This window comes from Protobothrops mucrosquamatus, unplaced genomic scaffold (genome assembly GCF_001527695.2).
Source record: "Protobothrops mucrosquamatus isolate PMUCROS unplaced genomic scaffold, P.Mucros_1.0 scaffold805, whole genome shotgun sequence".
Classification (NCBI taxonomy): domain Eukaryota; kingdom Metazoa; phylum Chordata; class Lepidosauria; order Squamata; family Viperidae; genus Protobothrops; species Protobothrops mucrosquamatus.
The window spans coordinates 69625-97085 of NW_015387071.1; the positions used below are offsets into that span (position 1 = coordinate 69625).

At 49.2% G+C, this 27461-nt stretch overlaps 1 protein-coding gene across 1 annotated transcript in view; it reads left to right on the forward strand.

The window, feature by feature from the left end:
• Positions 1–17725, forward strand: part of PRDM16 (PR/SET domain 16) — a gene marked incomplete at its 5' end in the record, with an annotated part of 81915 nt that extends 64190 nt beyond the window's left edge. Inside the window, 13 exons of the mRNA XM_015818859.1 lie at positions 1927–2029; positions 2309–2510; positions 2759–2906; positions 3125–3278; positions 3605–4997; positions 6055–6139; positions 9566–9738; positions 10773–10850; positions 13900–14069; positions 14829–15003; positions 15146–15373; positions 15974–16148; positions 17591–17725. Of these exons, the coding sequence (XP_015674345.1) occupies positions 1927–2029; positions 2309–2510; positions 2759–2906; positions 3125–3278; positions 3605–4997; positions 6055–6139; positions 9566–9738; positions 10773–10850; positions 13900–14069; positions 14829–15003; positions 15146–15373; positions 15974–16148; positions 17591–17725 (3219 nt within the window). The remainder of the gene's footprint in view (positions 1–1926; positions 2030–2308; positions 2511–2758; positions 2907–3124; positions 3279–3604; positions 4998–6054; positions 6140–9565; positions 9739–10772; positions 10851–13899; positions 14070–14828; positions 15004–15145; positions 15374–15973; positions 16149–17590) is intronic.
• Between the last annotated feature and the right edge of the window lie 9736 nt (positions 17726–27461).

A 27461-nucleotide genomic window follows, 5' to 3' on the forward strand; every position in this document is an offset into this window, starting at 1 on the left:
GAGAACCGGGCCATCAGCCGCGAAGGTCGGGCAAGAACCGCCCCGCCCCGCATTGGCTTATTCCCAAGAAGACTGTTCAGCCACTTTCATCTCTGGCAGGAAGAGAGCCAAGTATCCCGCGAAAGCAGAAGAAGAAGAAGAAGAAGAAGAAGAAGAAGAAGAAGAAGAAGAAGAAGAAGAAGAAGAAGAAGAAGAAGAAATGGAGAAACAATAAGAAGTAGAAATGGAGAAACAAGTAGAAATGGAGAAACAAAAAGAAGGAGAAGGAGAAGAAAATAATAATAACAGTAATAAGTCAGGTTCATTGATAGTGCAATAGTTTTTAGAAAAATTGGTCTTCTATCATGAATGTACAGGCATTTGCTCGAGGAACAAATCTAACTAAAGATATCCCTGAGTTGTTAGGAGATGAAAAAAGAGAAGAAGAAAAAAGAGAGAGAAAAAAGGAGAGAGAAAAAAATGCAAGGTTTATTTCAGTAGCTGGCCCTTTAGCCTCAAATTCAGCTTTAACTGGTAAACTCTGCCCTCTAGTGGGAGAACCCCCAAACTTCAGGCTTTTCCCCCAAAGAAAGAGGAAAAAAAACACGTATAATGTCACCAGTGAGAGCTTTTTTTAAAAACTTTTAAGTTTCACCCGCCAGATTTTTCCATCTATTAAGTTAATATTTGACAGGACTGTTTGGCTGTATCGGGAAAGATGTGCCAAAATGTATTGGCTTTAAAGAAGAAGAAGGGGGGGAAAAAAAGTAAACTAATCAGGAAGAAACAATAAGAGTTTTGTGCCTATAACAGGGGGGGAATTAAATGGAATACTGTTCTTTCTGTTCGCTGCAGGATGGGATGTATTATATACCCTGAATGAATCTTTCTTTAAAAGTGAAATATATGTGCATTCAGCCTAAACCCAGATTTGAGGCAAAGTCAAGCAACACCACCAAAAGAAAAAAGAAAAAAATGATGGATTTTCACGGCCTGTTCAGAGCAGACGAAGAATGGCTGCCGTTCAGACATTTGACTCCCCGAGAGGGATGGGATTTGTAGTTGAGGCTCTGGGGATGATGTCCGGGTGGGCTGCCGCATGGGAGGAAGGAAGAGGCGACCACCTGGAGCATTTAAAATTGAGGAAGAGAGTTGAGTAGATCTGGGCTGGGGTTTAAACCCACGGGTGGGGGCAGTTCGGCGAAATTCATCAGTGGGCCTTCCTACACCAGAGGGACATTTTTTTTCCTGAATGTTTTGCATGGTTGGGTGGGTTTATATTTTGGGTATAGTTGGGCAAAATACGAAAGGAAGGGAAGGGAGAGAGGAGAGGGAGAAGGAGGGAATGAAGTAAAGGAAAGGAAAGGAAAGGAAAGGAAAGGAAAGGAAAGGAAAGGGATGTGGAGAAGGAAGAGGAGGAGGGGAAGGAAGGAAGGAGAAAAAGAGAAGGACAGAAGGAGAAAAAGGGAAGGAAGGAACGAAGGAAAGGAAGGAAGGAAGGAAGGAAGGAAAGGAAGGAAGAAAGGAAAGGAGAAAAAGGGAAGGAAGGAGAAAAAGGGAAGGAAAAGAAGGAAGGAAGGAAGGAAGGAAGGAAAGAGAAAAAGAAGGACAGAAGGAGAAAAAGGGAAGGAAGGAAGGAAGGAAAGGAAGGAAAGGAAGGAAGAAAGGAAAGGAGAAAAAGGGAAGGAAGGAGAAAAAGAGGACAGAAGGAGAAAAAGGGAAGGAAAAGAAGGAAGGAAGGAAGGAAGGACAGTATCAAGAGATCTCCATCCACCATCAAGTGATAAACAGAATCACCCTCTTTTTTCATTTCAACTAACATTTGACACCCAAGTAGCTCCTATGTTTAATTTCTCTCCTCTACCCCCTTTTTCCCTCCCTCCGTCCCTCCCTCCCTCCCTCTCTCTCTCTCTCTCTCTTTCTTTCTCTCTCCTTTCCCTTGTCTAGATTTATTATAAAGTTATTAGAGAAATAGAGCCGGGAGAAGAGCTGCTGATGTATGCGAAAGAAGGAATCTTGTCTGCTGGAAACTTGCCGCCCAATTTGGAAGGTGAGGTCCGTTTCTTCTCGTTCCCCCCCCCAAATGAAAAGCCTTTGCGTTCCAAGGTACAAAAACGCAGGTGGTTTATTTTGGACCCTTGTGACACCAGAACACGTCCCTGGTGCCTGAGAAACATCTGGCCCGGCCTGCAACCACGAAGCAGGAAGCCATCCTAGCAACCTGCCAGATGTTGCTTGGGACTTTGGAGGGCAGCCATGCTGGACTACCGAGGTGTCCAGCATGGCTGCCCTCTATAACTAGGGGGGGGGGTCTCTGCTTTGTCTCCAGAAGTTCACACCTTCCGTTGCGAGGACTGTGACGAGCTCTTCCAGTCGAAAATGGAGATGAGGCGGCATAAGAAATATTCCTGCCATGCCGTCGGGTCTCTGTATGAGTCCCTGACCGAGGAGATCAAGCAGGAAGGAGGGATGGAGGACGAACCGGTCCACGAATGCAAAGACTGTGAAAGGATGTTTCCGAACAAGTACAGGTGATGGGGGGGAACCCCGAAGATCAGGGTTTTGCAAACTTGACAGCTTTTAGAAGGGTGGACCCCAACTCCCAGAATTCCCCAGCCAGCAAGCTTGAAAAACACAGGCCTAAATCTTGACTACAGGTGATGGCACCCCCAAAGATGCTCTAGGTTCTCCTGCTTGAGCAGGGAGGGGGGTTGGACTAGAAGACCTCCGGGGTCCCTTCCGACTCTTGTTATTTTCCCTCGTTCTTCTTCTCCCACAGCTTGGAACAGCACATGATCATCCACACGGAAGAAAGGGAATACAAGTGTGACCAGTGTCCCAAGGCCTTCAACTGGAAGTCCAACTTGATCCGTCACCAGATGTCGCACGACAGTGGCAAAAGATTTGAGTGTGAAAATTGCGTGAAGGTAACGGCCCTCGGGGCGGGCGGGCCCTTGTTTAAAATTCTGGCAGGTTAGGCCAGTGGTCAAAGAGCTGGACATCGCTCTCTCTCTCTCCCGAGGTTCTGCTGTCGAATCAAATCAACACAAACGCAGACAGACACACACACCAGATTCCCTACAAGGAAACGGCATTTTGTCTTACTCCGGACGCTCAAGGGGTATCCTGTTTGGCTTCTCCGCAGGTTTTCACGGACCCCAGCAATCTCCAAAGGCACATTCGCTCTCAGCACGTCGGTGCGCGGGCGCACGCTTGCCCAGACTGCGGGAAGACCTTCGCCACCTCTTCCGGCCTCAAACAACACAAGCACATCCACAGCACTGTGAAGCCTTTCATATGTAAGTTGCCCCAGCCACACTGCCTTGCGGCACGGAAATTCCCTGGATGTTGGTTGGTTTGTTTGTTTGTTGTCGTGGTAGGTTGTGGTAGTACCTTTGAAACAAACCCTGTGTTCTTTTGTGTTTCGTTGTGGTGTCGTCCACGTCTCCCCGAGGCCACCCTCGGGTTCCCGTTGGTTTAAAAACCTTTCCCGCTCCTCTCTCTTTTTGTTTTTCCAATCCCCCGTTAAAATCCCGAAAACGCCAATTTTCTCTCGCGTCTGACCGTTTCTTTCATATTAATTTCATACTGGGTTTCGGTCTTTTGGTTTCTGTTGATGCTTTAGGCGAGGTCTGCCACAAATCCTACACGCAGTTCTCCAACCTCTGCCGACACAAGCGCATGCACGCCGACTGCCGGACTCAGATCAAATGCAAGGACTGCGGGCAGATGTTCAGCACCACCTCCTCGCTCAACAAACACCGGCGGTTCTGCGAAGGGAAGAACCACTACAACCCCGGAGGCCTTTTTGCACCAGGTTTGCCTCTGACGCCCAGCTCCATGATGGACAAGTCTAAGGCATCGCCCCACCTCAATCACGCCGGACTCGGCTTCGGCGAGTACTTCCCCTCCCGGCCACACCCGGGAGCACTCCCGTTCTCGCCTGCTCCCCCCGCGTTCCCGGCTCTCGCCCCTGGGTTTCCGGGTATCTTCCCTCCCTCGCTGTACCCGAGGCCGCCTCTCTTGCCCCCCACGTCCCTGCTCAAGAGCCCCATCAACCACACCCAAGAGGCCAAGCTCCCCAGCCCTCTGGGCCACTCTCCGCTCCCGCTGATGTCCGCCATCAGCAACAGCAGCCACCCGCTACCTGTGGATGACAGGTTCAACAGCACCCCTTTGGGGAACTCCTACTTGGAGAAGCTCAAAGCCAGGACTAGTGACTTGTCGGACGCCAGTGACTTTGAGGATGTCAACACTACGACGGGCACCGATCTGGAGACCACCACCGGCACAGGCTCGGACTTAGAGAGCGACGCGGAGAGCGAGCGGGATAAAATGAAGGAGAAAAGCAAAGCTGGGGAGAGCAAGCCGGATTTCGGGAGCGGTTCGGTCCCCACCAGTTCTGCCAACAACATGAGCGATCTCCCCATCTTCTACTCCCAGCACACGTTCTTCCCTCCGCCCGAGGATCAGCTGCTCCCGATGATGGGGGCCGCGAATGATTCCATCAAGGCCATCGCCTCGATTGCCGAGAAATACTTTGGGCCCGGATTTATGGGTATGCAAGAGAAAAAAATGGGGACTCTTCCCTATCATTCCATGTTCCCCTTCCAGTTCCTTCCCAACTTCTCCCACTCGGTCTACCCTTTCACGGAGCGAACCCTCAACCACAGCTTGCTGGTCAAAGCCGAACCAAAGTCGCCCCGGGACCTGCACAAAATCGGCGGGCCCTGCTCGGAGTCGCCCTTCGACCTTACCACCAAGCCGAAGGAAAGCAAAGTGGCCCAGGTCCTGCCCGCCCGTCACGCCGGCGAGGAACAGCCTCTAGATCTCACCATCAGCAGCCGCATCCGGGCCAGTCATAACGGGAGTCGGGATTCCCGAAAGAACCACGTCTACGGCGAGAGGAAGCTGGTGGCCAGCGACGGGATCCCGAAGATGACTGAAGCTCAGATGCTTCCTCAACCTTCCCTGCATTATGCTAAGCCCTCCCCTTTCTTCATGGACCCCATCTACAGGTATTAACATTCTCAGCCTTGATGGTGTGTTGTTGTGATTGTCTGTGGGAAAGACTTTGAGGGATGGAATGGAGAGAACTGGTCAGATAAGAGACTGCCTAACTCACGGCTATATGGATGGATGGATTAATGGATGGATGGATGGATGGATGGATGGATGGATGGATGGATGGATGGATGGATTCATGGATGGATGGATGGATGGATGGATTAATGGATTAATGGATGGATGGATTAATGGATGGATGGATGGATGGATGGATTAATGGATGGATGGATGGATTCAGGCCACTCACATCATTAAAATTGTGGTTATTGGCAGGATCACTATATACAGTGTAGCCTTTTCCATATATTCTTCTACTGCGGAGCTGAGGTGGCCCACCTCAACATCTTTCATGAGTCCTTCCATATTAGCTTCTTTGAGACTTGTCTTGTGAGCCGTAACAGAGCTTAGCTCCTGGGCAGAAGGTTGTCTCAGCCTGCAAAAGTAGGCACGGTCCTCAGGTATAATTGTAACACACATACACAACATCCCTGGGCTAGAGGCATGATGGGAATTGTAGGGCCACGACAAAGGCAGACCACAATTCCATGGCCACCTCTGGAATGAAAGTGCCCCTTAGAGATCCAGAATTTCATATCAACCCACCAGTGTACTCTTTAATGTCTCTCACTCACGGAAAGAACACAACTTCTGAAGGTGAAGCAGCTACTCACTATCTCTAAAAGATGAAGCTAGGCCACCGTTCTTCTCATGATCTTCCAATTTCTCATCATGGCTGGGGGATCCGGAGAAGGACCTCCCTTTCTGGAATGTGACCTAGCAGAAGAAAGTTGAAATAAGATATCAGTTGGGTTGACCCAAGAATGCTTGATTTCCCTGTAGGCCGTTCTTTACCTGGGACAATAAGCTTGAAAGGAACCTCAAATGATAGCTTGTGTCTCCTCAAAGGAGATATTGGACCGTTCTCCTTTTTTTCCCCAAAAGGACACAAAGGAGAGTCTTGTGTTTCCTTCTGTGAGGTATGTAACCCTTTGTCTTGTTGTCCAGCAGGGTGGAGAAGCGGAAGGTGGCTGACTCAGTTGGAGCACTCAAGGAGAAATATCTGAGACCTTCACCACTGCTTTTCCATCCTCAGGTAAGACCAAGAAACATTGTACAGCCAGTGTGCCAGAACAGCCTTCATTGTGCACAAGCTAGTCACCGAATCAGCCGTTTTTTCTGAACTGTAAACTGATCAAATGCCCTTAGGTCCACCCAAGACGTTAAGCTTCTTCCTCAAAAGTGAATCGAACACAGCCAGTTGCCATCCAGGCTTGTTCAAAAGTGGTTGTGTGACCAGAAGCTCGCTCTCCTGGTGTAGTGGCAGGTGGGAATGACCTTGGGAGAAGGGAGGAAAGAGTTGTTGCTTAGGGAACGATCAGATAAGGGAGCGGGGAGCCCACAATCACATCGCTGTAAAACGACACACACACACATTCGGACTTGCCAGATTTTATTAACGTGGCCTTACAATGAAGTAGAATCTGTCAGCTTCTTGTCTACCTGAGAAGGCTGGCAGCTGCTCGGAGTTTGAGTAGGGTCATCCTGGTGACCAGGTAGTCTATCCCAGGGGTCTCCAACCCCCGGTCCGTGGGCCGCGGCATGCCAGCATCTGGTCCGCACAAACAAGCAAAGCCCCATCCGCGGAATGCAGGCAGCACACAAAACCACGCACCCTCCAGTCTGTGGAAAAACATCTCTCCAAGGAACTGGTCCTTGGTGCCCAAAAGGTTGGGGACCTCTAGTCTATCCGATGGAACCAATTTTCAGCACCTTGGAGAGCTCCACATCCAGGACGTTGCTCCCCAAATGTCTATGGAGATTCTCCATCATCCCAGTTGCGGTTGTCCCAAAGATGCTTTTTCCCCCCCCACGAGGCAACTGGACTTCCTTGTTTTTCTTGGAAGACCTTTCTCTTCTCACCCCAGAAGCTTCTTCCCCAAAGTTCCAGAGACTTTGACCTATCATAAAATGTTCTACCACCCAGGAGGTTCACACCTTAGTCTTCAAACATCTCAGTCTTTGACCAACCAGCTCTGGCTCAGGCCGAGAATGAATTTGCTCCTTGGGCTAAACCGTGGCTTTGTCGACAAGGTTACCACCCTACCGTTGAGCCCACACAAGGATCAAAGAAGTGGTCTCGGACTCTTCCTCAGTCCAGCATCTCCTCCCTAGCTCTGAACAGGACATTGAAGGGATGTGACTTTGGGCAGTGGAGCAGTTTGGAGCGAAACCACGGAGGAATTTCACGGTGAAGAAAGAGGACCACCAGATGCGGATGGTCAGGGAGAAAGCGTTTGACGCCGGCTAGCTGGGGTTGAGGAATTATGACCGGCTGGACCTCATAACTGCAAGAGGACAATTCCAGACTCTCTTTTGTTCTACCAAACCTCCATGAGATCTTCCCCTTGGAGAAGGGGAAGCCAAGAAGCCCAAAGTCTTTGCTTACGATGGCGGAGTCGCCCTCGGGTTTTTTTTTTTTCAGAAAGAAAGCAAGGAAGAGGGAAATGATATCAGGCCTGGAGGAAATTTGTCCCTTTCCAGAGAAATGGAACAAGGGCTAGGAACTTCCTTCATCGGGAATTTAAAAAAAACACCGGGATACTCTGCCAGAGCAACTTTCACGGCCTCCGGAGTGTGTCAGCACCCAAATCTTTGGCCTCCATCTCAATGGCATTTTGAAGGTTTTGTTTCCCGTGGAGCCTCATTGTTTCCCCGCTGGCCTGGGGCCCGTTTTTTTTTTTTAATTATTATTTTTAAGAGTATCAATTCTGGATCTTTTGGGAACGGCTGGAGCCGAGCGGTGCCCAAGGCTAAACTTTAGCGGCTTCATTGTTTGCCTCCGGCTGGAAAGTTTGGTTAATAGCTTCCCTCCATTTTCCTTTTTTCAATGGGCCCCGCAGTGGATCAGGCTGGCCAGGAAGATCCTGCATTTGTCTGGGTCAGAACGGGGGAGAACGGCTCCGGGAGCAGCTGATAATTCGCCAAGGCTGCGGAGGAAGATAGCAAGGCCGAGCTGGGACTGGGGGGGGGATGGAGATAAAAATGACCCCCCACCCCGTGTTGAACGGGAAGAACTGACTGTTAAGAGAGAGCCCGTAATGGCATCCTCATTACGTCGTAGTCCTCCTCCTCCTCCATCTCTCTTCTCTCTTCTCCTTTCTTCTCCTTCTCCTTCCTCCTCCTTCTCCTCCTCTTCTGCTCTGCCTCCCTTCTTTCTTCTCCTTCTCTTTCTCCTTCTTCCTCCTCCTCCTCTTCTCCTTCTGCTCTGGCTCCCTTCTTTCTTCTCCTCCTCCATCTCCCTTCTTTCTTCTCCTTTCTTTTTCTTCTCCTTCCTCCTCCTCCTCCTCCTCCTCCTCTTCTGCTCTGCCTCCCTTCTTTCTCCTCCTCCTCCTCCATCTCCCTTCTTTCTTCTCCTTTCTTTTTATTCTCCTGCTCCTTCTTCTTCCTCCTCTTCTCCTTCTCCTCCATCTCCCTTCTTTCTTCTCCTTTCTTCTCCTTCTCCCTCCTCCTCCTCTTCTGCTCTGCCTCCCTTCTTTCTTCTCCTTCTCTTTCTCCTTCTTCCTCCTCCTCCTCTTCTCCTTCTGCTCTGGCTCCCTTCTTTCTTCTCCTCCTCTTCCATCTCCCTTCTTTCTTCTCCTTTCTTTTTTTCTTCTGCTCCTTCTTCTTCCTCCTCCTCCTCTCCTTCTCCTCCATCTCCCTTCTTTCTTCTCCTTTCTTCTCCTTCTCCTCCTTCTTCCTCTCCCTCCTCCTCTTCTTCTGCTCTGCCTCCCTTCTTTCTTCTTTCTTCTCCTTCTCCATCTCCCTTCTTTCTTCTCCTCCTCCTCCTCTTCTCCTTCTGCTCTGCCTCCCTTCTTTCTTCTCCTTCTCCTCCATCTCCCTTCTTTCTTCTCCTTCTTCTTCCTTCTCTTCTCCTTCTCCTCCATTTCCTTTCTTCGTCTCCTCCTCCTCCTTCTTCCTTCTCTTCTTCTCCTTCTTCTCCTTCTCCTCCATATCCTTTCTCTTCCTTCTCCTTCTCCTTCTTCTTCTTCCACCTCCTCCTCGCCTTCTCCTCCATCTCCCTTCTCTCTTCTCTCTTCTCCTTCTCTCTTTTCACTTCTTCTCCTTCTTCCTCATCCTCATGACAACCTCATCTTCTTCATCCCATCATCATCACTGGCAGGGTCCATCGCACGATCCACCAGATGTTCCGACTGATTTAGCCTTTGTATCCACCCCTCCAGTCCTTCCCGAGGACCTGGGATAGGCAGAGGTGGACATTTTGTGGTGTTAAAATATCTGCTCTGTCCCTCTGTTACGGCAGCCTAGGAATTAAAGGTTCAATTAACAGCTGGACTGGATGATCTCTAAAACCCCTTCCCCTCCCTTCTGTGAAACGGCGCCTGATTTCCCCTCAAGCCCCCCCAACACTTTCTTACCCTTAAATTGACAAATATCGGACCCAAAATCTAGCCTTTATTAAACTTGGCCGAAGGAGAGTTTTGTTTTTTTCTTCTGTTTTTCTTTTCTTTTCTCCGTGTAGATGTCAGCCATCGAAACCATGACGGAGAAACTGGAGAGTTTTGCTGCCCTGAAGACGGACGCCGGGGGGGCTCCCTTGCCGCCCCTCCCTCACCACCCCTTCAACTTCCGGTCGCCCCCTCCCACTTTATCCGACCCCATTTTGCGCAAGGGCAAAGAACGTTATACCTGCAGGTAAAAAAAAAAAAAAGTGTGGGGGGGAGAGAGGCGGGAGGGAGATACCAGACCATAACGGGGACGGACCTGGAGGAGCAAGGCTGGAAGGAGAGGACAACCTAGAGATAAATAAGTGTCTTCTCGTTCTCCTTGCTTGCTCGCCCCCATTCCCGTTGGGTCAGCTGGAAAAAGTCAAGGAAGATCTGTCTGAAACGGTCTAGGGTCTCCTGCCTGAGCAGGGGGTGGAGTAGATGACCTCCAAGGTCCCTTCCAGTTCTAATCTGATTGATTGAAATAATCTAGGGTCCCCTGCTTGAGCAGGGGGTTGGACTAGAAGATCTCCAAGGTCTCAGCTCTATTCTGCTTGATTGATTGATTGATTGATTGATTGATTGATTGATTGATTGATTGAAATAATCTAGGATCTCCTGCCTGAGCAGGGGGTTGGACTAGAAGACCTCTAAGGTTCCTTCCAGCTCTATTCTGATTGATTGATTGATTGATTGATTGATTGATTGATTGATATAATCTAGGATCTCCGCCTGAGCAGGGGGTTGGACTAGAAGACCTCCAAGGTCCCTTCCAGCTCTATTCTGATTGATTGATTGAAATAATCTAGGATCTCCTGCTTGAGCAGGGGGTCAGCCTAGAAGACCTCCAAGGTCCCTTCCAACATTATTATTATTATTATTATTATTATTATTATTATTATTATTATTACTACTACTACTACTACTACTACTACTACTACTACTACTACTACTACTACTACTACTACTATTGTCACCATCATCATCATCTCTGGTGGGCAGCCATGCAGGCCCAAGGACCGTGGCGATAGGGCAGAGGGGCCCATAGCCAAGCCCCCTACAGGGCTTCCGATGGACATAACGTTAAATTAGACCCAATTTCTGGATTTCTGCTAAAGATGTATTGGGAATGTACTGGGTCGTCCTTACAGTGGCTCGCTTAGGGACAGGGAATAATAGGGGCCAAAAACAAAACAAAACCCAACAACAAAAAAACCCAGATGGATTTTTTTTGCTTTCTAGATACTGTGGTAAAATCTTTCCGCGTTCGGCCAACCTCACCAGACATCTCCGAACACACACAGGGGAACAGCCTTACCGGTGAGTTTTAATAATAATAATAATAATGATAATGATAATAATAATAATAATAACAACAAATCGCCATTTGTGGAGTTTAACAACCAGAAGGATTTCGCACCCGTTTCATTCATCGTATTTGTCTGTAGAACTGGTTGTTTAGAGCTGTAAATTGCTCCTCGGTTCCACAGCAGGGAAGTCGCCGCCGAAAGAGAACCTCCGGAGGGAGAGGCAGTCTACCTTGGTTGCTTTTTGAAGGTTTATTCCGTAGCAGAATGTGTGAGGGTTCGGTTAGTAGAGCAGCCATCTTGCTTGGTTCATGTTGGTTCACTTGCCCAGAGACTGCCTCTCTATCTTACTCCCCCCAATACTAGTCCAGATCTCTCCATGAAGTTTCCTTCCTTCCTTCCTTCCTTCCTTCCTTCCTTCCTTCCTTCCTTCCTTCCTTCCTTTTCCTCCCTCTTTTCTTTTCCTTTCTTCCTTCCCACTCTTCCTCCCTCCCTCTAATTCCTTCCTTCCATCCTTTACTTTCTTTCCTTTTTTCCTTATCCTTCCTTCCATCCCTCCCTCCCTCCCTTCTGTCAAAGCAATAATATCCAATATTAATATTATTGCTTTGACACCTTCCTTCCTTCCTTCCTTCCTTCCTTCCTTCCTTCCTTCCTTCCTTCCTCCCTCCCTCCCTCCCTCCCTCCCTCCCTCCCTCCCTTGCTCCCAACAAAAATCATCTCATCCAGCTTCCCTAGGCCCGCTCTGGCTAGCTCACAGCTTCCCGAGGCCAAGTTTTCTTCCAAAAAAGGAGATTCTAATATAGATTTAGCAAAATTTAAAAACACACACACACACACACACATTTGGGCCGGTCTTCTCCTGCTTAAGTTTGGACTTCTGGATGGTCTTGCTGAGCGTCTCAGGAGAAGCGGCAGACTTTTTGCCAATACATTCCTCTGACTTCAGCTCCTACTTTTAACAAGAGGAGGAGGAGGAGGAGGAGACGAAGAAGAAGAAGAAGAAGAAGAAGAAGAAGAAGAAGAAGAAGAAGAAGAAGAAGAAGAAGAAGAAGAAGAAGAAGAAGAAGAAGAAGAAGAAGAAGAAGAAGAAGAAGAAGAAGAAGGGAAGCAAGGAAGAAAGGAAAGGAAGGAAGGAAGGAAGGAAGGAAGGAAGGAAGGAAGGAAGGAAGGAAGGAAGGAAGGAAAGAAAGAAAGAAAGGGAATTAAGGAAGGAGGGAGGGAAGAGAAAAAGAAAGAAAGAAAGAAAGAAAGAAAGAAAGAAAGAAAGAAAGAAAGAAAGAAAGAAAGAAAGAAAAGCTCCTTTTAGCCAGTGTGGCATAGGTGATGGTGCTCCTCCCTTGCCCAAGGCTGCCAAAATCATCTTCCTGGCAATCGGAACGACAAAAAGGTGAAAAGCAACCACCTTAATTGGAGGCTGAATCCAGATTTAATTAAGCTGCATTCGGTTTTCTTTTCCACTTCCGGCTGCTGCTACTTGTTGCTCTAACATCCATCGTGGCTTGGGACGGTGCCCTCCTCGCCCCCCCCCTTGAAAACTTGACCGGCTTCCAAATAGCTGGGAATATAACTCAACTGCTGCGTTTCTAACACCCAAACCTTGGTTGGGAGTCAAATAAACGATCCCGGTGGCGTTCAGCCTAGACCCCCGATTTAAAATCCGGGTTCCGATTCTTGACTTCCATCTCCCAAACCGAACGCCGCCTCTCTGCACACAGAGAGACCGAAGACACCAGTATTTATCATAAATAAGGATAACTTGACAATTTGCTTTTTTTTTAAAAAAAAAAATTGATTGTCCTGATGGAAACCAAGATAGGATTCCGAATCTAACCCTAACCCAGTTCTCTTGAGCAGCAAACTGGAGATCCTGGCTGTTTTTGTGTGCAAAGGGAAAGAAGAAAAAAAAAAAAAGAACTATTGTTAGACAACAAAAGAGACGCAGGATGAGGTGGGGGGAGAAATATGGTGGGGGGTGTTTATGGGACCGTCCGAAGCAATGGGCAGTATTTCTTTTAAGGAGAGGTAATATTTGGCACAGTAATCCGTTCTCATTTCTCAGTTTATGAGCTCATTCCACTCAACACCCTTCCCCCCCAAAAAAAACACCCCTTTGGGAAGAGAGTTTTAGAAAGGTATCTCTGCCAGTTCCAAAAATAATAAAGATATTTTTGGAGAGCTGCTGTTTTTCTAACGTTTGCGCATTTGGAAAGTATGCACCCTCTGCACAGTGTAGCATCCTGACGAGAAAGAAAGAAAGAAAGAAAGAAAGAAAGAAAGAAAGAAAGAAAGAAAGAAAGAAAGAAGGAAGGAAAAGAAAGAAAGAAAGAAAGGAAGGAAGGAAGGAAGGAAGGAAGGAAGGAAGGAAGGAAGGAAGGAAGAAAGAAAGAAAGGAGGGAGATTAAAGAAAGGGAGATAGGAAAGGAAGAAAAGGAGGAAGGAAGGAAGAAAGAAGAAAAAAGGAAAACTGAAAGAAAGGAAAGAGAGAGGGGGGAGGGAAGAGGGAAGAGAGGGAAGGAAGGAAGAATAAAAAAGGAGAAAAGGGGAAGGCAGGGGAAAGAAAGGGAGGAGGAAAAAGGAAGAAGAAGGAGGAAGGGAATGGAGAAGAATAAAGAAAAGTGGAAAAAAGGAAAACTGAAAGAAGGGAGGGGGAAGGGAGGAAAGGGGGAAGAGAGGGAAGGAAGGAAGAATAAAAAAGGGAAGGAAAGGGAAAGACAAAATGAAGAAGGGAAAAAAGAGAAAAGCAACATTTGGATGGATTTGAACGCATTTTCTTGGCTCCAAAGAGCGCTAGACGTGGGTCGAACTGAGTCTGCCATTTTTATCCCCTCTTTACGTGTCTCAGTGCTGCCCTCTTGAGCAAAGTCAGAGGACCTGCAGCCCTTCATTTTTCCTTAAACCTTCTCTCTCCTCCCCCCCAGCCCCCCAAAGCCCTGGGGGAGTCTTTTAAAGGGGACGACGTTTCATAGGGTGGGGCAGGCGAGGCGATGTGACCCCCCCACACACACACGTGTGCTTGCTTTCCACCGACGCCCCCTTTTTCCCTCCTTCCCCGCTTCCAGGTGTAAATATTGCGACCGGTCGTTCAGCATTTCGTCCAACCTTCAGCGTCACGTCCGGAACATCCACAATAAGGAGAAGCCCTTCAAATGTCATCTCTGCAATCGCTGCTTCGGCCAGCAGACAAACCTGGACCGACACTTGAAAAAACACGAGCACGAAAACGTTCCAGGTAACCAGGTTTTCCCGGCTTGGCACCCACCCACCCCTCCCGTTGTTCGATACCAATTTATTTTAATTTTATTTTGGGGGGATAGCCCTAAATTTAACGGCGCGCAAGAATAAAAATTGTGCGCACCTTAGAAAAACGTTTAACCGTCTCCTCCCTGCTTTTTTTTCCCCTCCTCAAAGTTCACACACACACACACACACACACACACACACACACACCGGCATTCCTTATCCGTGCTTTACAAGACTGGAGAAATTTCCAAACTTTGTTTTAGTTGTCCACGCACGGCTTCTACTGCGCCAAATCCTCTCCTTTCCTCCCCCCCTGGCACTCCCGATAGGTTATCAATGGAATCATAAGATTGGAAGGTTCCTTCGAGGTCATCTAGTCCAGCTCTCCCGCTCAGTCTTCCTATGATCCTGGACGAGTCAAGCAGATTCTTGACTTTCTCCTTTCCTTATCCATGTCCATCTTCCGTTTTTAATCTTCTTCTCCTGCTCCTTCTTCTTCATCCCTTTGTCTTCTTCTTCATCCCTCCTCCTCCTCTTTCTTCCTCCTCCTCCTTCTCCTCCTCCTCTTTCTCTTTCTCTTTCTCCTTCTCCTCTTCTTCCTCCTTTTTCTTCCTCTTCCTCCTTGTCCTCCTTCTGCTTCTCCTCCTCTTCCTCGTCCTCCCTTTCTCCTCGTCCTCGTCCTCCCCTTCTCCTCCTTCTTCTTCTCCTCCTTCTCCTCCTCTTTCTCCTCCTCCCTCTCCTCCTCCAGTAAGCCAGCATGCCGGAGTCATTACAAACCACTTGGGGAACCACGCATCTTCGCCAGCCTCCGAATCGGACCACCATGCACTTTTAGACGAAAAAGAAGACGCCTATTTCTCCGAAATCAGAAACTTTATTGCAAACAGCGAGATGAACCAGTCGGCGGCTTTATCAGAGAAAAGGTAGGCGGGATCACCAAGAAAGCGGGCGCGAAGGGACTCGCGGCTGATGACGCACTTGACCCCTCCTCCCTCGGGCTCAGCCTACATGACCTTCGAACGGCTTTGGTGTGACCTTCTACCCTTTGCGCTCTCCCTCTGCCAGGACGCCTGAAATCCGGAACGCCGACGGCGCCCCCCACGGTCTTCCGAACGACAAAGGAGAAGACGTTGACGAGGAAGAGGACGAACTGGAAGAGGAAGACGACGACAGCCTGACGGGGAAGTCTCAAGACGAGACGGTGTCGCCCGCCGCCGAGCCACAAGGAGGGTATGAGGAGGAAGAGGAAGAGGAGGCCACCTCCCTCACCATGAGTTTTAACCGTGCCCAGAGGTGGGTTTCCACTGTCCCGGCGGGAGGGAGGGGGGACACTTTGCTTTTCTCTTCTCATTCCACGCCCCATGAATGAGTGATTTGGGACTGGCCGGAGGGTCAAACTCCAGAAATCCACGAGAAAAGGGCTTGCCAAATGGTTTGGGCTGCTGGTCAACTCCAAGATATTTCCTTGGTCCTTTAAAATGCATCACCCATGGCCCTCAGATCTCTAGGAGACTAGGAGACCCTCCGCACACATGGGGTGCTGAGGGGTTTGCGACCTTCCCCGGATCCCCAATTGGGTTATCCGGCGTCCAACGTGGATCCAAATCTGACATGAGATCTGCTTATCTGGCCCCCGTGTCTGAGGCTATGCCCTGCGCCTGCCCCGCGCTCAGCGATCTTCTTGTGCTACGGTCGTGTCTGTCTGTCCGTTGTCTGTCTGTCCATCTGCCTGCCTGTCTGTCTGTCTGTGTTGCTCACCCTGCCATTCCTCACCTCGCATGTGGCTCTACGGAGCCCCCCGGCATCGGCATCTCCCCTCCCCCCGAGTGTGTTGCAGCCGGATGGAACTAACAAGTCGCCCTCCTTTCCTCCTTCCCCCGCTGCTTGGTACAGGTGTACTGAGGAGAACGAAGCCGGCTTGTTAGATTTGGAACAGATGTCGCAGTTTGGGAAGGGGCTGGACCTCCACCAGGCCTCCGAGGAAGCTTTTGACGTTAAAGCTGTCTATAATTCCACCTTAGATTCGGAGGCACTAAAACAAACTCTGTTCAGGCAGGCAAAAAACCAGGTAGGTAGATCCGGAGTTGCGCACAGCAAGGCGCGCCAAATTTCCTCGCGAACCCCAAAGGCCTTGAGATGCTTGCGGACCCCCGCTCTGCCTCCCATCTTTGCCAGCAATTCCAATTTCCATCCAGATTAAGGAGGGGCTGTAATTTCCCCCCTCCCCATCCCCGTGGTCTGTCTGCGAGACCGAACTACTTAAGCGAGGTGCACGTCCTCCCGTAACTCTCCCGCCGTTCCTAAGCGGCGCCCGTTTTTCTACTTTAAGCTTGAGAATTTCTTTCGAATTTCTGTCGAGGGCCCTTTTGATTATTATGGGATGCCCTTGCAGCCCTCCGAAATCTCTTCTCGTTTGGTCCTTAGTTGAGGTACCCTCCCCTCCGAAGCCGGTTCCGAGTCGACAGAAATAGCCTTTGTTGCGCGAGGATCACTTCGCGGAACAAAAGTCTCCCGTTTGGGGTGCCCGGGAGATACCCCCCCGTTTCTGCCTCCTTTCCTGTTTAGAAAGCAAGCTCATTTTTTTTTCTGTTCCCATGCATGTCTCTTGTCTTTCTCATTATTTGAAACTAACCTGCCAAAGGTATACTAACGACTCAGTGTCCCGCTATTTGTGTGCCTTGTTTTGTAACCTCCGTCTCGCGCTTGAGAAGACAACGGGATGCCACTCAAATAATTGATTTTCTGCCAAGGGAGAGTCCCGTTGCCTTGGCCTTCCTTCTAGATTTTTGCCTCCTCTGTGTCTCAGGATTTGGCGGGTGGGTTTGTTCAGGAATCTTCCCAAGAATCGGGAATTCTTGGCGAGAATTGAGAATTTAGTTTTGGCGTTTCTGGGCGCAGACGGGGCCTTTGAGCTTTCCACAGATGATGGATGTCGAACTGCCGGCCCGCGGGCCGGGTGCGTCACGCAGAAGCCGCGCCCACCCATCTCTGGCAAGGGGGGAAAAGTTGCGATACGTCGCCATACGTCACACGACGCGGCGAGTTTGACACCCCCTGCCATAGATAATGAAATCAAATTGAAAGACGAATCAAATGCAATCAAATAAAGCTATCCGGCCTGTTCCAGTTTCTGTAGCAACAAGTTCCAAGTGGTTTATTTTTGCAAACAGAGAGAAATTGCAGGCCAGATTACCTTAGTGGGCATCTTTTGTTTAACAGCTGTCAGGTCAGGAGGGAGCCCCTAACACGGAGTCTCGGGGTGGGGGGACGGCGCAAATCTGGAGATGTGCAAATTAAGGTTTCTCCAACTTCAACAAGAGTTCGAGCAGGTTGGGCGCCCTGCAGCGCCCACGATTCCCTGTCTTTGGGTGATGGGAGCTGAAATCTCCCCCCTCCCCAACAGCTGGAACACCCCCCCCCCCACCGTCCACTTCCAGATCCTGAAACAGTGCTTGGATTCTCTCCTGTTCGCTGCCTCTTTTACGTGCTGTTTTCTTCTGTGCTTCGTAGGCTTACGCAATGATGTTGACCCTTACCGAGAACGCCCCCTTCCATCCTTCCTCCCAGAATCCCCTGGACGCCTGGTTGAACATGGCTGGAGCCGCCTCTGAGCCAGGAGCCTTCAACTCCGTCGGCCACCTCTGAGACGCTCGAGGAGGGTGGGCCCCCGCCAGGATGCCCGGCGAAGGAGGCCGAGGTGCCGCCCGTTGGCCTCTCCGCTCTCCCCGGCGAGTGGAAGATTGGCAGAAGGACCCTGGGGCAGGAGAAACCCCACCCCCACCCCCCGTGGACAGCTCCCTTCCCCATCGGTCAAGCCCACCCACCGAACACACCTCGCCGTTGCGTCGTGGGAGAACGTGGGCTTCCGGTGAGGGAGACGCCAGGTGGAGGACCCCCCCCGACCCTCCCCATCCAGCCCTCTCCATGTTACAGACCATGCTGCTGAGCCATCCAAGATGCACTTGTCCCCAGACCCCAACCCTTCTCCCTTTGAAGCCCCCAGGCCCGCCTGTCCAGGACTGTGACAACGATGGTGACCTTCTACCCTAAGGTTCTCCTGGAGATCGCCGTGCTGAGGACCACGTTGACTCTCTCTCTCTCTCTCTGCCCTCTGTTGTTCTCTTCCCCTGAGGTCCATGTGCATCCCTCGTACCCCACTTCCTCCAGGAACTTCCTACGAATTCCACATTTCCTGTGTCCGATGGAGAACTTCCCGGTGTTCAAGTCATGTTCTTCTTTCACGGCCCGTAACTTTTTCTACCTGGGCTTCAACAGGCAGACTCTTTTCACTGCTTCCTGGACCTGTTGGTCTTCTGAACTGAGAGGCCCGGGACGGTGGGCTGGGTAAAAAAAAAATATCTTAATTTTTAGGGGTTCACCTGCTTAAATTAATCCTCTCTCCGATTGATCTCGATTAAGCGAAGGCAAGCTTGGTTCGGCCGGCGAGAGAAAGAAGAGTTTGCAGTGCCAAGTTTTCAAATTTCCAGCCCCACCTTCCCTCCCCAGAAAAAAAGATTTATTTCCCACCCCCCAACTTATCCTTATTCTTAGGAATTTCTTCTGAATTTCCTTCGGAGATGTTCTGGATCAGGCTGGTAGTAATTATTCTAAATTTTGTTCCCTGCCTGGGCTTTTTCTCCGTCCTCTGAAAGAGGAATTAATCTTTCAGCCACGATAATCAGCAAATGTTCTGCAAAAATTCTTTGGAAAATAAATAAATGAATAAAGAAGACAGACCAAATTGTCTTTCATCCCGCATAGAGAAACACAAAGAGTCGTGTTTTCTAGCACTCCTGTCCACGCCACGAATTAAACGATGGTTGATTAGAACTCAACGTTCTTTCTTCTTCTTCTTCTTCTTCTTCTTCTTCTTCTTCTTCTTCTTCTTCTTCTTCTTCTTCTTCTTCTTCTTCTTCTTCTTCTTCTTCTTCTTCTTCTTCTTCTTCTTCTTCTTCTTCTTCTTCTTCTTCTTCTTCTTCTCCTTCTCCTTCTCTTTCTCCTTCTTCTCCTTCTCCTTCTGCGTCTTCTGCATCTTCTTCTTCTTCTTCTTCTTCTTCTTCTTCTTCTTCTTCTTCTTCTTCTTCTTCTTCTTCTTCTTCTTCTTCTTCTTCTTCTTCTTCTTCTTCTTCTTCTTCTTCTTCTTCTTCTTCTTCTTCTTCTCCTTCTCCTTCTCTTTCTCCTTCTTCTCCTTCTCCTTCTTCTTCTTCTTCTTCTTCTTCTTCTTCCTCCTCCTCCTCCTCCTCCTCCTCTTCTTCTTCTTCTTCTTCTTCTTCTTCTTCTTCTTCTTCTTCTTCTTCTTCTTCTTCTTCTTCTTCTTCTTCTTCTTCTTCTTCTTCTTCTCTTCTTCTTCTTCTTCTCCTTCTCCTTCTCCTTCTCCTTCCTTCCTTCCTTCCTTCCTTCCTAACCACCATCATGTTAGCTTCCGTCCGATCTTCTTTCTCTGTCACAGCCAGGAAGGTGCAAATAAATTTCAAATTTGGATTGGGTCAGTTGTGAGCGTAACGTTGCACTCAGAGATCAGAGAAGCCCACAACGCAAGAAGCGAGGAAATTTAATTTCACCGATGTTTCTTCTATTTAAAAAGGCGACTTTTCTCGTTAGACTCCAGATGTGGAGGGCAGATGTGTGCAAATGATTTCGTTGTACATTTTCTCCCGGGGTTTGGGGGATTTTTTTTTTTATATTTGGTTTAATTTTTTTTTCTTTGGGCTTCCAGATTTGCAGACCCCTTCAGATCTCTCCTCCCCACCTCGCCAATGTATTTTTTTTTCTCAAAGCGGTTCGAGACCAAGGTCGGTGAGACCGAATTTTACCTGGGCTGGTTTCAGCCCCAAATTTACCTGGATGCGATTAAAAGAGTGACTTTAAAACTGTTTCTGCTGCGCCCACCCACCCACCTACCCACCCACTCCGGAAAAAAAAAATTATAAATAAATGTCTGTGACTTCCAATCCCACGAATTCAACTAGTCGTTTCATTGGTTGTTAGCGTTGGCAAAAGAAAAAAAATAAATAAAAAATGAAACATGCCACTTTTAATCGCTGTGTCGTCATCTCTATAAGTTGTCCTCGCTTTAGCATTTGTTCATTTGGCGAACGTTCGGAGTTACGACGGTCCCCCTCTCTCAAAAGCGACTTACGAGCCAGTTCTGGAGGGCCAACAGCTGGACACACAGCGACACACATACCTGCAAAAAAAAAAGAAGAAGTTGTAAATCAGATCCGGTCACATGGATGCCTCGACTTAATGACTTGTGATGGAAGTTCCGGGCTCCAATATGGTCGTAAGCCGAGGACTACTTGCGTAGTGCAAAGATTTTTCAAACTAAACGAGAAGTAAATTTGAAATACTTTGGCCAGCTACTCTGAAAACTCACTTTCTGATTCTAATGTTTTTTTATTTTTTCAAAGATGACCTTCCTTCTAAGTTGCTTGAACTCGGAGCGTGAAACACCCTCCTTTGATTCGGGGAGAACGGGGGGGTGGAACCAGGGATGAGATGGGGATCCCCAAATCATGGTTTTAAAGTGGCTGCATTTGAAGGCAGGAACCAAACGTGATGAGGATGAAGCGAGGATGTGAATCTGAGGACCTGGGCCATACTTGGATCATTCCAATATGTAGGATTGACCTTGACTTTGGCCTCCCCCATCAGGCCAAGCCATCTTTGGGCTTAGCACGTGTGAACCCAGCCCCTTCTGATGGCCTCACACGGGATTGGCCTCCAAAATAGGCAAGATGGCCATTGTAGTTGAAGCTCCACCCACAAAGGGGTGGGGCTTCCCTTGCACTCGCCATCTTGCCCGTTTTAACCTCTCTCTGCAACTATGGCTTTTTCCACAAACCTTAACCATGATATGTCAACCCAGCCACATTGGCTGCCAACCATAACAGAGGCACCTTTCTCCATCAGACCGAGGTTTAGCCTAAATGACAAATCCTAGGTTTCCCCCCCCCCCCAGCTTAGAGGTTCTGTACGGAAAACTCCGTGTTGGCTTTTGAGTTGGTTCCTTTATACGAAACGGCGTGTGTGTGTGTTTCTGTGTATCACCTTTGTCGCTTGTGGACCGATTCTGCCGACAGCCAAACCAAATGCGTCTCACACACCAGGCCTGCGGTCTCAAGAGTGTCTGTCTGTGCAACAAACCCAGTTCGGGTCATTGGGAGGTGAACTGCCGGTGGGAATGGGGGATTGTGCGGGATGGTTGAGGATCAATGCTGTCTCCGTTTGATTTGGATTCTGGGATTTGTAGGCTGGTTGTAGGTCGATAGAGGTCCCAAGGACCCTGACCTGGTGCAACTTCCCCCTCACAAGACCCTCACCTGATGGGACCTTCACCCAATGTGACCTCCCCATCACAAGACCACACGAAGCCCTTATCGACAGAAAAACACCGACACCGACCTTCCTTCAATTCCTCCGAATACGTTACCTAGTTTGGTAATGAAACGTTTCGGAAATCAAGCCACAGTTGGGGTGCTATTGAAGTCCACATTTCCAATTCCTTGTTGAAAAGGAATCCTATCCACCTATCTAAGGTTTATCTTCTCGGCAAATCAGGATCCTTTTCTTAAGTTTCACGATCCGGGATCGCTTCAAACCGGATCCTGGCTTGTAGCAACGTACCTTCTCGCCCTCTGAGGTAGAAGAGGGCCACCAACTTGGAGACGTGTCTGGTTGAATCTCAGCTTAGCTTTCCGTGGGAAATCCAAGCCCTGCGGCTTTAAACCATGGTTTATGGGAAGCAAAATTTCTTGCTGCTTAACACAGGAAGGAAAAATAAGGTTTTTGAGACACAGCCTTAGATGGCATCCGAGGGCCAAATTCTTGAGAAAGTCAACCTCCAAAGCTTTGGTTTATAATTCCACCTTACATTAACATCCTGAACGTTTAAAGAACCTCCCATAAATCTTACTTATAGGTATTAATACATTAACCACCCCCCCAAATAATAATTAATATTTAAACCACGAGCAAACAACGCACTATATCAAATTTAAATCCTTTACTGATTTTTTTTTCTTGAGCAGTTGGCAGCTTTGTCCAGCAGAGGGCGCCCCGGTTTTAGAAGTCGGAGGTGCCTTGAAGCTTTTTTTGTTTTTCCCCCTAAATAACAAAATATTTGATTTTTGATGTAGATGAAGATCATTTTTACCCCACCCGCTGTAGGGAAAGCCTACTCTGAAGATTACAACTGCTTTTCTGGATGGGAAGAGGGTTGGACTAGAAGACCTCCAAGGTCCCTTTCCAGCCCTAGGGGAAGACTTTAACAACTTCCTAGCCATGATTGAAAACTAGTCTCGCCCAAGTGGGGGAGACCCGGGGTTTCTTCAGCATCCGTGGAGAGTTCCTGACGGACAGAGCAGGAATTTTGGTGAGTCTGACAGCATAATTTGGATATATTGCTGTGAAAGGCGCGGTTAATTGAAATCTTGTTAAGTTTCTAGTCCTCTGGAAGGAACTTCTGCCGAATCCAACGGGCCTTAAGAGAGGATCTCTCCGCCGACCCCAGGACTACGCAAGGAAGGAAGGCAGCACGTAAGTCCAGATTGCGTGAGCAATTTAACGTTTAGAGCCAGACCTCGACTTACGACAATCGAGCCCAAAGTTTCCGTTGCTAAGCGAGACGTTTGTTAAGTGAGTTTTGCCCCCCATTTTACGATCTTTCTTCCCTCCGTCGTTAAGTGAATCACTGCACTTGTTCAGTCACACGTGTGTTAAGTGAATCTGGGCTCCCCCATTGGCTTTGCTTCTCAGACGGTCGCAAAAGGGGATCACGTGACCCCCCGGGAGACTCTGCAACCGTCCTAAGTACATGTCAGTTGCCAAGCAGCTGAATTTTGATCATGTGACCTACAGAGGTGCCGCAACGGTCATTAAGTGTGAAAAGCGGTCGCCAGTCACACTTTTTCAGCGCCCTTGCAGTTTTGAGCCGTCGCTAAATGAAGTGTTTCCAGTAAATAAACAGTTATAAGTCAAGAAAGCCAAGGAGAGAGGGAGGGGGGGAGAAGAGATAAGTTGAGAAAGAAAGAAATAAAATACAAGATCTGAAGGAAAATTTCCAACTGCTTCCTCCTCCTGGACCTGCCTGGACCTGCTTGCAAATTCTCCCAAGCTTCTAGTGAAGTGAGATTTTTTAAAATAATATTTTTTTAAGGGAGGGGGCAGAGGTGAATAATAATAATAATAATAAAACCCATACAGTACAGGAAAAGCAAAAGCTGTAAAACCACTCCTGGGAGGCAAGAGCCAGAGAGTCCTTTGTCTGCAAGGGGGCGCCCCCCCAAAGAGTAGGAGGAGGAGTTGGGGGGGGCACAAATGAAGCCATTTACCCCCCCCCATTCAAGGTTTGGTTCCCGCCCCAGAGACCCTCTCCTTCCCCGCTCCTGCGCCCTTCCTGCACCCTGAGTCTCCACCACTCTCCACCTGGGGAGATCCATCCTTGCACTTGGGGAGATCCATTCTCCATTAGGAGAGATCCATTCTCCACCAGGAGAGATCCGTTCTCCACCAGGGGAGAGCCAGTCTCCACCAGGACAGATCCACCCTCCACCTGGGGAGATCCATCCTTGCACTTGGAGAGATCCATCCTTGCACTTGGGGAGATCCATTCTCCATTAGGAGAGATCCATTTTGCATCTGGGGAGATCCATTCTCCACCAGGACAGATCCACCCTGCACCTGGGGAGATCCATTCTCCACCAGGAGAAATCCTTCCTGCAACTGGGGAGATCCAGTCTCCACCAGGAGAAATCCTTTCTGCACCTGGGGAGATCCAGTCTCCACCAGGAGAGATCTACTCTGCACCTGGGGAGATCCAGTCTCCACCAGGACAGATCCATTCTGCACCTGGGGAGATCCAGTCTCCACCTGGACAGATCCATGCAACTGCTGGTGGAGGGGGGGGGGAAGAGAGAAAGAGAGAGAATCTAGCCGGTTCTCCGCCCCCGCCTCCCGCGGCTCCTCTCCGCCCCGCCCAGCCGGAAAAAGCGCCTGGCAGGGCGCAGGGACAGGTGTGCCTCTCCGCCGGGCGGGGTTCCGCGCAAACCTGCGCTGGGCTCGCCCTGCGCGCTTCCGGACGGCTGGTGCGCTGGCTTCCCCAGCAAAGGAGAGGCAGGTGGGCATCCGGGCGCGCGTTTGGAGAGGGGCGCGCGGTTGGGGAAGCGCGCTGGCGAGGGGGGGGTCTCTAGATCCTGATTTGGGAAGCCCCCCTCCTTCCTCTGTCCCTCCCCTCTCGGTTGGAGGGGTTTCCCAAGTGGGGGTTTAGGATGGAGGGGAGGAAAGCTGCGCCCGGGGGACGCGCGAGCCCTGCGCAAAGCTTTGGAGACCTCCGGCCCCTTGGAGAGGGCGGCGGCTCCTGCGCCCCTCCTGGAGGGGGGGTCTCCTTTAGCCTCGCTTGGCAGCCCCCCCTTTGCTTTCCTCCTAAGCGAATGGGGGGGGTGTTCCGACCTCTTTGGGGCACCCCCAATTCCGTCCCAGGAGAAGTCTTGGGAGGAATTCCGGGGGGGGGGGATACGAGGGTGTTTGGTCCGGAGAGAAATTGCAAAGAAATTTCCAATGGAACGACTTGCCACCGGAAGTTGTGGGGGCTCCAACAGTGGTGGTTTTTGAGACTGGACAACCATTTGACTAGGGCTGCTTTCCTGCTTGAGCAGAGGGGTGGGCTAGAAGACCTCCAAGGTCCCTTCCAACTCTGTTATTCTCCAGCTGCCTGAGAACGAGGCAGAAAAACAGAAGCCTTTCCCACAGGGGAGGAAGGAAGCCTTTTGAGAAACGGGAAGCGAGATTGGCATGCACAAGAGAGCCGCCTTCAGCGAACGTCTGAATGCTGGGGGCGGGGTGTTCTAACCTGGGTTAGCATCTGCCGGGCCCCAACATGCCTGTCCCAGGTCTAATCGGTGTCCCTTGAAAGCCTTGGAAGGAATGCGGGTGGAGTTAACACAATACATGCTCCGGTCCTCTCCCTGTGGAGGTTGTGTCCCTGCAACACCCTTGCCCCAACCCTGTTTAAGGCAAAGCTGTTGCTTTCACACAACCAGCTATCCAAGACTCACCCTCGGGTGTGAATTCTCATCAGTTTCAGTTCACGCAAGGCAGAGCGGCCTCCTTGTCCCTACTGGGTTAGAATCCCGCCGGGTGGGATCCTGATTCTGCCCCCATCTGATTAAGAGCAGGGATGGGAGACCACCAGGAGATGACTCCGATCGGGAAGTTGAAAGTTTTATCCTGGAAAAACAGGAGAGCAAACCATGGTTATGTTGCTAGCGAGGAAGCGAGCTGGATCTGCCGTTGGCAAGAATCCCGGTCTCTTCCTTTCCGCTCCAGTTAGTGTCCAACACTTGGCCATACTTATACGGTAGAAAATTGATATTAATAATACATTTTAATAAATTAAAATTAATATTAATATTAATAATATTAAATTATTTTGCACAGAGCTTGGACAAAGAATGGTGGCGTCCTTGTGCTTCCCAAATGGCCTGTTTGTCATTTAACGCCGCATTTTTTTCTAACTTGGGCACTTGAAGATGGAGGGTGGGACCTGGGTGTGCACAATCACAACTGCTGTTGTGCAGCAAGGATGGTCCCTCAACTGACTTCAACACCCGCCTGATGAGAGCTGTTTGCAGCTGTGCCTCGCCCCGAAGCCAGCTGAACACGGTTCAAAGCCAAGCCCCAAAAAAGGCTCGGCCGAGGCCGATTAATCTCTTGTAAACAATGTTGGGATTGTACACACACCCTGCAAATCTGACAGGGGGGGATGTTGGTTTGCGCCTTGCCTGCGCTTGCTTTAGCTCCCTCCGGTCTGCTTGGGGGTGCCTTGGTGGTGGAGGGCCCCGAAGTTTCTCGTGTTGAAGTGGCTTTTTGTTTTATTTTTTGGGGGGGGGGATCCTCGACCCCAGCTGTGAGATGACCGGGCATCCTTCAAACGTCGGCTTTCTCCGGCCGCGTTGCCACCCTCCCGTTTCCAGCCTTGCGGGGATGAAAAGCTGCTGAATTTGAAACCGCTGCATGGTAAATATGCACAAAAATCAGATTATTTTTGCCAAACGGGTGAGAAAGCCCTGGGGGTGTGTGTTTGTGTGTGGGTGGATGGGTGGGTGTGAACATCACAGTTCGTCTCGGTTGCCCCAAGTAGTTTTGCTTTCTCAAAACGGCTTCTTCCATTCGGGTGGGGCGAAGGGGGAATTGTGGATGATGGGGATGGTTAGCTGGGGATGATGGAGGTTGTAGTCTTCGCTCCGGCTGCCAGCTGAGGAAGCTCTCTTTTACAATTTGCTTCGATCCCAGGGCCTTTTTTTTACCTCCTTTCCCGGATATTTTTCAAACATTTGGCACCGAACTTCAACAAATTCCATTTTTCCTCTCTCTCTCTCTCTCTTTCTCTCCCTTCTCCCTCTTTCTCTTTCTCTCTCTCTCTCTCTCTCTCTCTTTCTTTCTCTCCCTTCTCCCTCTTTCTCTCTCTCTCTCTCTCTTTCTTTCTTTCTTTCTTTCTCTCCTTTCTCCCTTTTTCTCTTTCTCTCTCTTTCTTTCTCTCCCTTTCTCCCTCTTTCTCTTTTTTTCTCTCTCTCTCTTTCTTTCTTTCTCTCTCTCCCTTCTCCCTCTTTCTCTCTCTCTCTCTCTTTCTTTCTTTCTTTCTTTCTTTCTTTCTTTCTTTCTTTCTTTCTCTCCCTTCTCCCTTTTTCTCTTTCTCTCTCTTTCTTTCTCTCCCTTTCTCCCTCTTTCTCTTTTTTCTCTCTCTCTCTTTCTTTCTTTCTCTCCCTTCTCCCTCTTTCTCTTTCTCTCTCTCTCTCTCTTTCTTTCTTTCTCTCCCTTCTCCCTTTCTCTTTCTCTCTCTTTCTCTCCCTTCTTTCTCTTTCTCTTTCTCTCTCTCTCTCTCTCTCTCTTTCTTTCTCTCCCTTCTCCCTCTTTCTCTTTCTCTCTCTCTTTCTTTCTTTCTCTCCCTTCTCCCTCTTTCTCTCTCTCTCTTTCTTTCTTTCTTTCTCTCCCTTCTCCCTCTTTCTCTTTCTCTCTTTCTTTCTCTCCCTTCTTTCTCTTTCTCTCTCTCTCTCTCTTTCTTTCTCTCCCTTCTCCCTCTTTCTCTTTCTCTCTCTCTCTCTGTCTTTCTTTCTTTCTCTCCCTTCTCCCTCTTTCTCTTTCTCTCTCTCTCTCTCTCTCCCTCTCTCTCTCACACACACACACACAGAGAGAGAGAGAGAGAGAGAGAGAGAGAGAGTGAGAGAGAGTGAAAATCCTTTGCAGTTCTTTTCCAGCATTCCCCCTTCAAATCCTTCACTCCGTTTTTTTTTTTAAAAAAAATCTTTTTCCTGGGGACAGTTTTCAGCTTCTTAATTGCCTTTAAGTTTGTTTTGGATGTCATGTTTTGTTTTGTTTTGATGAG